This window comes from Uranotaenia lowii, chromosome 2 (genome assembly GCF_029784155.1).
Source record: "Uranotaenia lowii strain MFRU-FL chromosome 2, ASM2978415v1, whole genome shotgun sequence".
Classification (NCBI taxonomy): Eukaryota; Metazoa; Arthropoda; class Insecta; order Diptera; family Culicidae; genus Uranotaenia; species Uranotaenia lowii.
In genome coordinates this window covers 106,607,879-106,623,221 of record NC_073692.1, presented here as the reverse complement: position 1 = coordinate 106,623,221, position 15,343 = coordinate 106,607,879, and the positions used below count along the sequence as shown (strand labels likewise).

The window sequence follows — 15,343 nt, the reverse complement described above, 5'->3', positions numbered from 1 at the left end:
AATGATTTTCAGTTTAACAATAAACTTCATCGTATTATCTAAATATTTATGAACCGCAGAAACACTGTTTTACAATAATTTTCTTGTGATATTTATTGTTACTGTGTACTTCATGGTAAAAAACTGCAAACCAAAACGAACATTGGTAATCTTTAGCTGTTTTCACGTACTTCCAATTTATCGTGTATAGATTTGTTTTTAACGCGCGCCATTTTCGCGAACTTTTTTGTTTTGATGAAAATTAGAAAGAATAAAATTTTCTTCAACACGCTTCAACGGATTCGAGTGTTTGCTCTCGCGAATCGTTCAAATACAGTGGATACAAGATTCCCTATCCGAAGAGCACTATCACCCAATATCCTCTATCGATTCTATCCGCTAACAGTGGTGCTGAGGGCCTGTGATGAATCTTCCGACTTTCCGGATAAGCAGCGGTTGCCATCATAGAAGTTTTCCCCCGGAAATCCCTCCAGCATTCGCAGCAACAGCAGAAGCTGTTGGAACATGCTGCGATGATGGTGGTTCCCGGGCCCTCGACATCGACGATATAGGATCTAAAGAGTTTACAGCATCTGGAACTCGAGGGAGGTACCTCTGGTTCATTTGCAGTTTCTGCTACCGACTGCTAATCCCAATCGTTACAAGTAAGTAAAAATCCAACTACCCATAACTATTCCTCACAAGTCAAGCTAATTTTTGATTTCTCCCACAAAGGCTACTTCCCGATGGCACTGAAATGGACAACATTGTTTATTCGTTCATGCATGGCGACTTTTGATTCGTTCGAATACTTCACCCAGCTCTCGGATGAAATTTTGGTGGACTATGCTTTCTTTGCGTTGGTCTATACCAGAATACTGGAGGCTGTGATTCCGATCGGCGCATGAGCACCTCGATCAACGTTCAAGATCCGATTTCGTGGGCAGCGGAAACCGATGGAGATGCAAGTGAGATTATTGTTGCTGGCTAGTATAACAGAATATTTATTTACTGCCAAAATATTGTTTCCTCTTTCAAGGTCATCCGTCGGAAGCGTTCAAATGCTGAGCATTGTGGTCCGCGACATGGGTGATAGGGATGATCTTCAAATGGAACAAGTATTCGGTTCATTCTGCGCACAGCATCGTGAAGAGCTGACGAGTCACCAAGTTCGTCGGATCACTTGAAAAGGTACATTGAATTTTGATTATGTTTTTGGACTTGCTTTAATAAATTTTGTTTTATCTTTCAGGCGTCAATTCCCGAAGTTCTTCACTTCTCGTACCCGTGACAACTTCGAGAAGATAGAATCGTCGTCATTTGAAAACACGCGTGTGCCTTCCAATGAGAGCTGACTTGTACTTACGAACTGGAAGCTTTGTCAACGGTCAATCGAAAGATGTATTCATACCTGGGCCGTTCTAAGGTTCTCGAAGATCAGGAAGTTATCGTTTCTTCATCCGATGTATCTTTCGCCATACGGATTTGATAACGAAAGAAGCCTCGTGTGAATGTGTTCTGCTGGAGGCGACGGGCGAACTGGAAGTTGCCTTCTCACATTCACAGGCTAAACGGATAGATTATACCCATATGTCCCTCAACTTAGTTCCGACCGTCATTATGGATCCTGCTAAGAACGAGGAATAATTAATAATTAGTTCGATCAATGGTTGCTTGGTTGGTGGTTGCTCGAACAACAAAAGACCTGAATCTTCCAGCACAACCTGCCAAAATACTCGGAATATGAATATAACTGTAAAATAAAATTATTTAGAATTCTCTTTATTAATCAAAGGTTATTTCTTGTTTTAAGGAATAATATTCTTGATTAGTCGTGCTTTTAAATAAAATATCATCAAGTGTATTCGAAAGTATAACTAATCATGAATAAAATTCCTGGAAACGAGAAATATCTTTAGCAAACTGATCCAATCAATATAAACATAAATGATTCATGGTAAACCATGAAATTTCATGGTACAAACAATGATTATGTACCATAGAAAAACCTTGACTTTCATCTTCTTTACAACAATGAAAATAAACGGATTTTCATCGTTTTACCATGAAAAAGTGGAAGCTGATTTCACCATGAACTTCATATTTTTGAGCTTCCGAATGTATGGGAAATCGCCATTTTTTTCATGGTCACGCTGCATAACAATACCCCTTTTTCATGGTTATTTTCGCCAAAACAGTGAAATGTATGGTCGGAAACTATGAATTCCAATGTGCATTCACGGTATCGTGGACGATAATAATCATTGTGTAAACCATAAAATTTATGGTTTGTGAATATGGAATTCATGGTTTTTTCATTGTACAATTCTATTCGGGTTGTTTGCCGATTTCTTTAGCAGCGTGTATAGCTTAGTCACTCCTGGTTGTACCAATGTGTACTTTGATATACTACCTAGCTATGACATAAGTGTTGAGATTTGTCTCATCGTAGCAATCGATGGGACAAATAATAACATACACATAATTAATAAACAGTTAGTAAAGTAACCATGGGGATGGTTTTTGTATAGAAGACAGTTAGGGGAAGTGAAATAAAGTACAAAACATCCTGCTTTCCGAACAGTTTGGATTTAGGAAAGGCCATTCAACCATTCATCAACTGATTCGGCTGATGAATAACATCTGTTTCCAAGTCGACAGGGATGGCCTTGCTAGACATCGAAAAGGCATTCGACAATGTCTGGCATGATGGACTCATACAAGCTTAGTAATTTCAACTTTCCACTTCACATCATCAAGATCATCCAAAATTACCTTCAACGAAGGTCGTTCAGAGTCTCCTTGAACGGTTGCTGTTTGGACACGTTCACCATCCAAGCAGGAGTTCCTCAAGGTAGTCTACTGGGCCCGATCCTATACAATGTCTACACATCCGACATTCCTCCTCTGGGCGATGACGGAGTACTCTTCCTGTTAGCTGATGATACAGCAATAACCGTCAAGGGTAGAATTCCTCGTGAGATCACGAACAAACTCCAAAGATGCCTCAATTCTTTCGTCGAATACACCAATACGTGGAAAATCAAAATAAACGCAGCCAAAACAAAAACCATAATGTTTCTACACCGACAATCTCCGAAACTTAGACCTCCGCCTACATGTACAATGGTTATGAATGGCACAAGGGTCGACTAGTCCAGCGAGGTGACATATCTGGGAGTTCTGTTTGATGAGAAGATGTTATTCCGCTCGCATATCGAAAGCGTCTTGAACAAATGCTCAAATCTGGTTCGGCGCCTGTATCCCCTCATATGTCGAAGGTCAAAGCTCTCACTCACCAACAAACTGGCGATCTATGAACAAATCTTCACACTAGCGATACACTACGCATCAGCGGTATGGGAATCCAGTGCCCAAACTCACAGGAACAAACTCCAAGTGGCGCAAAATAGAACCCTAAGAATGATCTTGAATCGTTCACGCTACACCAGGATTTCTCATCTGCATGAAGAAGCAGACGTTCAGTTAGTGGACCAGCGAATATCCGACACTAAAAATAGATTTGTATAAAAATGTACCTAACACATCCGAACACACATTAATTCAAAATTTGTATATGTTAGATTAGAGTGTAAATAGTATGATAGGTTATAAATAGTAGTATTAGGTTCTGTACATAGTAGATATAGGTAGCTTTTCTAAAAATTTAAAACTGAAAAATTCCACAGGATTGGACAACACTTTTCGAAAATATTTAAATTTCATAAATGTAGAACAATCTCAAATCCACAATTCCACTAAAGCTGAAAAGAAGATTCTGTATCACTTAAAATTGAATATGTACCACACAAAAATCCCTGAATAAATATGAATTTAAAGTAAAAAAAAAAAAGTGAAATAAAGTATTCCAAGTTATAGCTCCGAGCAAAACAAGTCTCTTCTTTCCACTGCCCAAAGTGCTTCCTACAACAGGTTATGGGCCAGCACTAGTGGAAAGAAGGAGAAGAAGAAAAGCTAGGAATCAACATTGGAAAGAAGCTCCAGCGCCAACGGAAAGACAACGAGCCAGGAACCATTCAAAGGTCATCAAGACAGGACCAAAACCACTGGAAGGTCGTCGGTACAGAGCCATTTTGAGTTCGTTTTTCCGGGGCCATTGGAAAGTCTGCGAGCCGGGAATTGCGGAAGGTTGTCGGACCAGGAGCCAACTGGAAGGTCGTCGGACCGGGAAGCCAGATTGAGGTCGACAAGCCAGGAAACACAAGAGGTCGTCGGACAGGTGCCATGGAAGGTCGCTGGGCTGAGACAACGAAGCAGTCGTTGAGTCAGATTCACTGGTTGGTCTTCGTACCGGAAGTCATGAAAGGTTGGCGGCCCGGTATCATGGAACGCCGTCAAGTCAGCAACCAGGTGGTGGTCGTCGAACCAGGAGTCACTGGTGAACTTGCGAGCGGGGTACCGCGGAAAGTCGCCAAGCCATGGAAGGTCGTCGAACCGAATAACCAAATGCAGGTCGTCGGGCTGGGAGGCGCAGGCCTCAGGAAAGCCGTCGAGGCGAAGGAGAAAGATTGTATCCCATTTATCCGAAAACTTTTGACCAGAATGAATTTTTCCCAGAATAACACATACCCGAAATCAAACCCCAGAATGAACCATTTCCCAGAAAAAAAATCCCCAGAATGCACCATTTACCAGAACTTTTTTCCCAGAATGGACCATTTCCCAGAATTTTTTTCCCCAGAATGGACATTTCCCAGAATGGCACAAATCCCAGATGTTTTCCTCTAGTATTTTTTTTGTTTTTTTTCTAATGAATTCTTGTAAATTTCATATGATTCGAAATTTATTTTTTCAAAATGATTTTTTTAATAAAACTACAGGTTTGAAATTTTCCAACTAAATTTATTTTAGAACCAATATTGAGCTTTGTTGAAGGTTTGGGTACTTTAATTGATTAAATGCTAACCATGGTCCTTTGAAAATCCATTTTGGTATCCGACTCCTCATGCTGCGCGTTCAAACTTGAAAGACGTTTTGTCCTTCACGCTGTCGCGTGACGGACGGGACTAAGGGATCACCCCTAGCTTCCACGCAGACCTAAGAAGCCACGGCAGACCTAGACCAATGTATTGGGGCCGCCGCTTCCGACGGCGGGTCGGCAGCCACCTTGGATTTGGGAGCTTCGACGGCTTTGTGCCGCCTCGGCCCCTTCATCCTCGTTGGTTGCGGCTTTGCCGCAAAATAATAGGAACCCAATTTTTGTGGAAAAAATCTATTTGATTTTTTTAATTTTAGGTTGGATAAATATATTAAATTTTTTGGGAAATAGCAATTCTGGCGAAAAATTTTCTGGGAAATGGTTCATTCGGGTAAATTTTTTTCTAGGAAATGGTTCATTCTGGAAAAAAAAATTCTAGTAAATGGTGCATTCTGGGAAAAAATATTCTAGGGATGTGGATTTCTGGTGAAAGAAATTCTGGTGATTTTTCATTCTGGGCAACGGTTTTCGGGGAAATGGAGTACAACCAAGAAGAAAGGTCGTCGGATCGGAGCCGAATTGAGGTCGTCGGATCAGGGATGGTCACGATGGAAAGGTCGTCGGACTAGGAGCAAATTGGAAGGCCGTCGTACCTGGAGGCCAGTTGTAGGTCATCGAGCCAAAAATCATGGAAGATCGAGGGGCTAAATTTCTAAACGTGTTAAATTCTCTTGATTCTTGTTGTAAAATAGCTGCTCCGCTTGCCGCACCGCTGTGCATGATTTTCAATTGATCGATCTCGGAAGGTGCATTTCCTACTTTGTGGAAATTGCAACAATCTTACCGATCCATAAGTCTTCCTTACTGCTTTTTTAAAGTGCTAGAAGTCCTGATATACGAAAGAATCTATTCAGCAGCCACTCCAATACTCACCGATGTCCAGCACGGGTTAATTCAGAAACAAACCTAGTGTCCTATGTCAGCGATTTGCATTCTGCAACAGGTAAAAAGCTGCAAGTGGATTCGATATCCGCCAAGGCTTTCGACAAAGTACCTCACGGAATCGTAAGAGAAAAACTTGATCGATATGGATTTCCCCAGTAGACAACTAAATAAATAGCTGTATTCGTATCTGCTGAATCGTCAAGGCTTTATAAACATTCGCGAAACTCACTTCTCCGTGTTCGACATGCCGTCTGGTGTTCCGCAGGGTAGTTATCTTGGACCGCTTATCTTCGTGATTTTTGTTAACGACCTGGCAACATTCCTTCAGTCGCCGAAACTGCTGTTCGCAGATGATCATAAAATCTACCGGACCATTGACTCGATATTGGATTGTGTTGCGCTTCAGGAGGACATCGACCGATTATTAGTATGGTGCGGATTACACTGTATTTTTTAGAAACAGAGTGGCGGTTTAAGTGGCATCTCTCTCGAAAGAATAACCTTCATTAAAGACCTCGGAATAACGTTTGACCAAAGGCTCTCATTTGTTCAACAAACTGCGACTACCGCATCCAAGGCCTTTGCTTTGCTCGGCTTTCTGCGTCGGAATACAATCAGCTTTGAAGTTTTCCAGTTTTCTGCTCATTAGTACGCAGTGTTCTGGAGTATACAGTACCAGTCTGGGCACTCTACCACTCTGTCCACAGTGAAACCCTCGAAAGGATTCAGAAAAAAAATCCTCCAATGCGTAGCCATTGCGTCGATTGCCACGGCAAGATCCCGTACGGTTACCACCCTATTCTGAGAGGTGTACCCTGATATCAATAACGTCTTTGATCCAAAGAAGAACTTTTCTAAAGCGCACCCTCGTCTACGATATCTTGACAAATGCCGTTAACTGCCCGCAATTGCTCCAGAGATTGAACTTATACTTTCCACCCATGTTTTGGCTGCCAAGAAGCAGGACAGTCTTCAGACAGAATCACCCTCCCTTTCGATGTTGTGAAGTCATCGACCTTATGCTCGTTCGGCTAAAATCCCGAGTCGATGGGTGGTGACTGGTGATAGAGAAACAAGAGAGATCAATAGTGAGAAAGATCACATGCGGGATATACATGGTGTTTCGATAGAAGGTCCAGCATCTGATCGGCAGAGCTCGACGTGTACGCTCGTGTCAGTCGATTGCATCACGTTTACCGTGGTGAAATTGTCTAACGCGCCGTTGTACTGAAGCGGAGATTGCGGGTTCAAGTCCTGCCGGTGAGCCGTTGTATCTTTTTCGAAAAATTCATGATATTTACGGCTTATGTTCTTTCTTTCTTTGATACCTCATTTTTCTCTAATACCTCTAATCCGACTAAATTTGGTCAAAACCACGTTTTCTATATATATAAAAATGAATGTTTGTCTGTCTGTCTGTTACCTATAGACTCGGAAACTACTGAACCGATCATCGTGGAACTTGGCATCTGAGGGTTTTTGGGGCCGGGGATGGTTTCTATAATAGTTACAAACCACCCCGACTTAAGGGAGGAGGAGCTCCCATACAAATTTTGTAGTTTTTCGAAACAAATTAAAGTCATGACATCCATTTTCTCGAGATTTTTTTTTCCTTCGGGCGGTTTGTTTTTCGTCTCCATGGTCGAGGCGTCGCGAGCCAACGTCGTGAAAGTATAGTAATCATGGCATAGCATACTGATCAGTGGGAATATTTTGGCGCGTATTTCTCATCCAAGCATATTTTCAATGCAAGGGGTGGCGATATGAAGCCTTGATGTGATTTTTTTCTACTTGATTCCTAGCTCATTTGTACAGCACATGGTTATGAATGACGCCTAGATGTGACCCAGATAGGCATTTTGTCGATAGAATAAAACATATACTTTTTTTATGCCAAAATCTGAAATTGAAAAGGCATGGCATCCATTTTAAGAGATTTTCTTCTATTCGTGGGGTTTGTTTTTCGTCTCTATGGCCAAGCAAACGTCGTCACAAGTGGATAGAAACCAAAACATACTGTTCATTGATCGCTGGAAAAATTTAACAATCAGGCGCCTGTTTCTCAACCAAATACCTATATTTCTTATGCACGTGAGGGCGATATGCAACCTAGATATGTTTTTTATTGCTTAATGGTACACAGCACGTGGAAATAAATGACGCCTAGATGTGACACGGATTGGTATTTCATCAATCAAATCAAAACCAATTGAAAGATTTTTGATAACAGAAATATGAACAAGATGTTTTCTACAGAGGTAGATCAGAAACATTTTGTTGAACATCTAAGTGATGAAGTTTTATCAAGCACCATATAAATTTAAAGAAGATCAAAAAATCCGATCCAACACATACACTGATCAAGAGCCTTTTCTTTAAATTAGATAAGATAGGACTGACGTGTGCATGAGTTAAAGGTATCAGTGAAATAAACTGATTTTTATTGACCAATAGTGAGGGAATTCATTTTCCGAAACAATTTTTATTCAAGGAACACTAGAGCATATTCAAACGTTCAACTTTTCTATGTTACAAAAAATATCAAAAATATGTTTTCTTCTAGAAATAGTTACTTTGGCCCCAATGCACAACTGAAATGCATATAGAAATGAAAATGGGAGCTTTTTATTTTAAAATAACTCTGAAAAAAACATTGTACTTTTTGCTTACAAACCAATTCAAATACGTACTTAACATGAAAAGTGTTTTTGTGTTACATGGCTGCATGAAAGAGACTTTTAATCTGCATCTTTTTTTTTTAAGTGAGACTTTAGAACTGATATACAATTGGAAGCAAAATTTTTATGAGAAATTTTGAGTAAACCCTCAAAGTGTTAAAAACAATATTTCCTCCTGTCAACTTACACGGTTGGGCAAGGGCAAACGTCGAACTTTTAAGAAATTCATCTTCAAAATTATTCAATATGTTGGAAAGACCAGAAGGGGTATTCCGAATATTGAAACTGAAGCGGATATTTAAAATTCTTAGCAAATGAAGGTCATTTGCTTTGAACATTCGTTAAAAGTGGAGTAACAAACATAAATTTATGCTGCAGGAATACTGCAGATATATCAATGAAACTTGATAAAACAATCAAACAAACAAACAGAAATATGTATTAAATCCATTTTAAAGCCATTACTCTGACGCATCTGAAAATAAGCACTTGCCCCAATATACGGGACAAATGTTTACTTAGAAATTATTTTTTGCCAACATTTTTAGAATATTTGACTTCCAAAGAGAAAATAAAAAACGCTCAAAATTTATTTAGTGATGCAACTGATATTTTTTTAAATACTTACATTTTTTGCTTCAATAAATTTATTATAAAAAGAAATTTGTATTGAATAAAATCGATGATTAACAAACCATGACAAGTGCTGTTTGGGAAAACTTCAAGCTGTAACGTCTCATGTCCACGAAATTGGCATACGGCGAAACATTTTTCAACATAATTTTGGCGCAAAAAGGATAGATATTCAAACTGCTTCGAAGGGTGAGGATGGTGAAAAAAGCTGTTTGAAATGGTTATTAAAAATCTTTTTCATCGTTTTTTTTTTCAAATTTATATAGTTTATTTTTTCAACTCGAAAAAATACACCATCTAAAACTAATCAGGAGCTGGAAGTGCTCATAATACAGAATATAAGGAATATACTCAAAAAAAAACTGTCCCGATTCACGCTATAGATCGGTTTTCAAAATTCTATCTCCATAATGTACAATATGCAATTAATTCCAATATGCGAATCTTTTTCTTTCAATTTGAAATTTATAAAAACTCGAGCCGGGTAAATCCGCCTACCTTCTTCAAGCAGTGGGGGACAAAATTGGAAAACATGGGGGAGCACCCATGCAAGTTTAAGATAAAGCGCTTTTCAAAGAAGGAACCATATTTCATAAGAAGGTTTTTTTTTGCGTATGGATATTTGGCATCACTCAAAAATTGATGTGACAAATGTTTTTATGAAAGTTTGTAACTTCCCACATTGCGAAAAAAGGTGAAAAAGCCATAAATTTTGAAATAATTTAAGTTATTTTGAAGCTTTAAAAACAGAGTACAAATTTCAGATCTTGAGAAACAAATTTAGAGATCAAGTTTCAGTAAATAATTGCAACTCGGAACTCCAGCTGCAGCTCTCATTTCAAAGTTGTTGGATCTGGACTATGATGAGGTTTGATTTAAAAAATGCTTACAAAAATCTAAATTTGAAAAACAAAATAACAAATTATATTTATTTTTGGAAGGTGTGACAATGCACACCGGGTCAGCTAGTAATTGAATAAAAATCAAAAAGAAAACACTTTATAATTTTTTCATCAAAACACACCAGCAGTGTTAATTCGCTTTGAAAATCCGTTCATGATTATTTCGATAAAAATTGTCCAAAAAATCCTTTTCAGACGCAAAAAAAAAACTAAATTTGAGTTTTTTGATCCATTTTGCGAATAAAGTCAATAAATCCGTGTGACTCTGGTTTTAAAAAAAAAATCCAGGCAACCGGGCCGGACCGGACTTATCTTAAACTTTGTGTAAAATATCCGGGCAAGTTCGGGTAAAACCAGGTAATCTGACAAGCTTAGTGATGACCAATAGCCAAAAAGTCTTTTCCATGCATCCGCAATGAATATTCTCTACTAGCTACTGCTTGTATATTTCTGTTTTTAAATAGAATATTTTGCGTGTTGTGACATTTGTCACCTTGCTGTCAACCACACAGTTTCGCCTAAAGTTCTGCAAGATTACAGCATCATAGCGACATAAAGGTCGCTCTCGCGCAAATTGTAAAGGTTGCCTGTTGTACAATTTTTCCAAACTGTTGCCAATCTGTTGCAAAACTCCTGGTGTGACTTTCTTCTTCAACCTTGCAGCTTTCAATGTAAGTTTTTCCCAGAAAGAAATCCCAACTACCTATCACCTACTTGTAGATATGTCGTATACTGCCGATGAAGATGTCAGCTTTTCCAATCATCAAGCAGCTCTAAGAGCGCCCCGTTGGGATTTTCCATCAGTCTGACTGAATATCGAAACATTATGCAATGAATCCAGGGCACAAAGTGCTAACCTTGACGTTAACAATGATGACGGCTTATGATTGATCAATAACCAATAGTTAGTTAGTACCTATATATGCACATAGCAGCAGCACATGGTTTTTGTTGGCTGCATTGTAAATTGTTGTTTACGCACATATGCATTTGAATGACATAAAACTACCTTCGATGTGATGCCGTTATACAATTTGACTCTTGTGAGTTTTTCGCTGGAATAGTTGACGTAAACTAAATAGCAGAAAATCTGTCGCAGTTATTGAGGTTAACCAATCTTCGGTAACGAAGGCGAAGGACACGATTTTTCATAACATGAGATATCATTCAAATATTTATCAATTGCAATCTCAAATTCATTTTTCGATTCTTCAGTGATGCGCCTGAATCGATTGGATCGAAAAGTTGGAACGGCTTTATAGAAAACTGATTTATTTAACGCCTTTGTATAGGCAACGCATGATTGCAGAAAGAATAAATGATCTATAATTTTGACTTGTTATTATTCTTATAACAAAAAAAACGTAGGGTTTTCGAATTTCTGTTTAGGTGAACAAATAAGGCCAAGGCTGTTTTAAACATCATCTCTATTTAAAAATGCAATTACAAACATAGTTAAACCTTTCTAAACATTTTGATAATAATCTTTGATTGAATAACAACGCTTATTACTTAATTTTTTTCCTGTTTTTAACCGTTGCGCATTCTAGCTAATGCGAACAACACATGAATATACAACTTTAACTATACTGGGACAAACTAAAAGTACAACGGCTTGGTAAACCGAGGCAATTTTCTTTTAATCTTTACACTTACACACGCGACAATGTAAAAAGAATAAAAAAAGAATAACAAAAAACTCAGCGAATATCCTTCAGCTGAATTTTAACAATATCATCTAGCACTTTGGTGTTGGCCAGAATTTGCATATGCCCGGTGTTTGGATACTCGCGGATATAAACGGGTTGCTTTTGGAGCTGCTTCCAGTGTTTGCAGGCTTCCAGCGACCGAAGATTCACGCTGCCATCTCCGTCTCCCATGACGTAGCTCGGTTTGCCGGACAAATCGTAGGTGTTCTTCCAGATCAACCTGTTTGGGTTATGTGATACTGTTAGTTAGGATGTTTCAATCAAGGTTTTAAGAATTATTTGGAATTAACACTCTATTGCAGGAATTGTGAAATCGTTGGAAAAAAAATATCGGTGTGATGCTTTTTACCTCTAATTAAAAATGTTAAACTTGAAAACAAGTTCGTTTTTCAACAGTTTTAATTGTGTAAATAGTTTAAAAATTGCAAGATAAAAAAATGGGTTTTATAAATGGAATGAATTAGGCTTAAAATGGTTTAAAAAAAAACTCAGAACTATTTATGAGTTCGTGTACAGTACATGGCTAATAGTTTTACGGATGTTTAGATTTTTTTTTATAAATGTTCTTGCAAATCACTTAGTCCAGTTCACAGTAGTAATTTTTTTTTCTTCCCTCTTTTTGGCAAACCTTGTAAATTGTTTATTATTTCGAATTCGATCGATTTGCAAATTAAAAGCTTTATCTTCATATCAAAGGAATTAAGATAAAAACAAGTTTAAAGAGATTTTTAACACAGAAACTAGCTAAAATTTTAGAGCATAACGATAATACCTTAATATTTCACATCGATTGCACACAATGTTACAAAACCTCATTATGACTCGTCGTTGAATTATTCAAAGAACAAGATTCGTTCATTTTTAGCCGAGGTGTAAATGGAGCCTAGATCAAATATTTTAAAATTTTTTTTTTTTTCGAAGATGAGATTCAAAAGAATCTAAGTAGGGTTACGGACCTATTTTGGACCGCTTTGGGAAGTAAAAAAAAGTATATGTCAATAATGTTTACTGCTCTATTTAATTGATTACGTAGATCAAGGCTTTTTCTATCGAAACATATCGTCGTTTGATGCAATGAAACCAGATCCAAGCCTAAAAACGCGTTTATTCGTTTATTACTCGGGATAGTATTTTGGACCCCGCTCGGGACATAATTTGGACTGCCCTTAAACTAAATAAAATATTTTTTTGAACTTTGCTACAGTTTCGACAGCAATTGGTTTATACGTATAATTTAGTTATCTATCGTTTTACAACGCCTTATTACGTTCTGGAGCATTTAAAAGCATGTTCAATACCCAAGTTGTGATTAGTGGTCCAAAATAAGTCCCTAAGGAATAAAGTGGAACCGATTTTCGACGTGGGTCAAATAGCTATAAATACAAGTTTTTTTGATGCTTTGAGCTTGCAAACAAGCATGGAAAAAATCGCATCGATGAACGATCAATTTGCCATCGGTGGTGAATTCGTTCAGTATTAACTGCCAATCAAAGCAATCGGGAATGGAAAAAGTTCACACACCAAAATGAACGCTTACGATTGCAATCCCGAACGAATGAACTTTGACAAGCTTCGGGTAAACGAACCGAAGCACAAAGCATTCACCGCAGTAAACTGGATCGCTTTTTATTTTCACCACGGACATTCGAACTTATTCGCAAACACAATCACCAAACGATTGCAATCACGATTGTATTGGCGAATGTTTCGCAAAGAAATTTCCCGGTAAAGGATTAAGCCATCGGGTGTTTATTTTGCAGCTAAATTTGTGTGTTACGGCAACCGCGCTAGCCATTTGCTCTGGTATTGCATATCATCTAGGCGCATAGCTCGGATCTCACATGGATTTTATTTTTCTATTTAATCGACGTTTTTTCAAGTTTAGATTTTAAATTTGCCAGAGACTTCAATTTAATAGCTTAACGATATATCGCAATGATAAAAAACATTTTTACATGAATTTTGGACAAAAATAGTGGCTCGAATAAAGCGGAGGATCGGATAACCGGAACTTTGATGAGCGGGATTCACCTGTACATATGTATTTCATGCTATCAGAAGTAGCACTGAGATATTTCAAAGTAATCAAATAATGTTAATGTCTTGGAGGTTATGCGACTTTCATGACAATTAATAATAAAAATATTCTTGTACAATACCTGAATTTTGTTCATATTATTTACTATTTGCATACTCAAAGGCGCTTATCGGGCTCAATGTTTACAAGGACTTAAATGCATGGTTTTTTAGACCAAAATTTTAAAGTAATTTGTTGTTAGCTGTATTGCTTTCGTAGTTTTTGCTTAAGATGTGAAACAACTTCAAATAGAAGAAATACCTTGGTTTTTCAGATCAAATGTTTTTGAACAAAAAAGAGTACATTTGGTAAAATTTCACAAAAAGAAGAGTACGCTCATTTCTCGATAGAAAAAGAGTACATGTACTCTTTTCGAGTTGCCGGGTGTGGACTAGGCTTAACTCAAGTTATAATAACATCATAACAAAACACAACGTTGACGAGTGCGGGAATCGTAACGCACAAATTTAGCCCAAAAATAAACAACCGATGGCTTAATTCTTTACCGGAAAAATCCATTGCGAAACATTCGCCAATACAATCGCGATTGCAATCGTTTGGTGATTGTGTTTGTCAATCATTTGCGAAACAATACGCCCAACGAACGACGTGGTGAAAATAAAAAGCGATCCAATTTACTGCGGTGAATATGTCGTGTTCGGTTCGTTCACACGAAGTTTGTCAATGTTCATTCGTTCGGGATTTCCAATCCGACCATTCAGCGTTCGACTGGTAACATTCGCATCGCCGATGCTACCATCGTAAAAGAAGCGGCGATTGAAAATCATTAGCGTTCATGCTGGTGAATGATTTTTTCCATCCTTGCTTGCAAACTTTTTTTTTAGTGTTTTATTATAGCTGTGAACATATCTGTGGTTGTTCCGCAGCACTCGATTGAAATAGGAATACCGTGAAGGACCCAATGGCCTCGCATTTAAGCAATGATGAATGTTCTCTGTGCCGTACAAAAATCGTTTTTTGTGCGATTCCGAAAAGAAAAGCACTGACACGTAGTAAAACTTACGTTCTTTAAGGGAAAAATTTAAAAGTGAGAGATTTTTCATTGTAACGTCACAAAAAACGCGAATTTGTAAAAAGTGTTTGTGTACCAATGGCCGCGCACGCTTATGATGCTTGTTCCAATCGCCGCTCACAAGTGTACCAATGGCCGCGCACTTCTTAATTTGGTTTAAACAGTGAATAAGGTATCCAAACAGGTAAAAATGCTTTTTACATGGCTCTCAGGCTCATTGCGATTATTCTCAGGTAAGGATTTTCAAGATTCACACATCAAATAATGATTTGTCGTCATTGTTTTGTGATACAAGTCTAGTGCAAAATTAGTATGAGGCGCCATTTTTACTAAGCATTATTTTGCCGGAAGATATATTGGAACAATGTTTTCGGTCCCGATTTCGGTGAATCATCACAAATTCGGCGAGCTGTCTGAAAATCCACGAGGAAACTGACCAACTAAAACG

The 15,343-nt window shown here is 38.1% G+C and overlaps 1 protein-coding gene and 1 long non-coding RNA gene across 3 annotated transcripts in view; one reads left to right on the top strand and one right to left on the bottom strand.

The window, feature by feature from the left end:
* The window catches only part of LOC129745470 (phospholipase A2 group XV-like), a 52,512-nt gene that overhangs the window by 23,130 nt on the left and 14,039 nt on the right, over positions 1-15,343 (bottom strand). The window contains exon 4 of one of the 2 annotated variants that reach the window (XM_055738576.1): positions 11,508-12,005. The exons of the other annotated variant lie outside the window; for it this stretch is intronic. Within the exon in view, the coding sequence (XP_055594551.1) occupies positions 11,777-12,005 (229 nt within the window). The 3' untranslated portion in view covers positions 11,508-11,776. Of the gene's footprint in view, positions 1-11,507; positions 12,006-15,343 lie in introns of those variants that run through there. 2 annotated transcript variants of the gene reach the window in all.
* Positions 197-3,165, top strand: LOC129745473 (uncharacterized). Its single transcript, XR_008737132.1, has 4 exons — positions 197-644; positions 715-947; positions 1,019-1,170; positions 1,232-3,165. It is a non-coding gene; the product is annotated as an uncharacterized LOC129745473 (long non-coding RNA).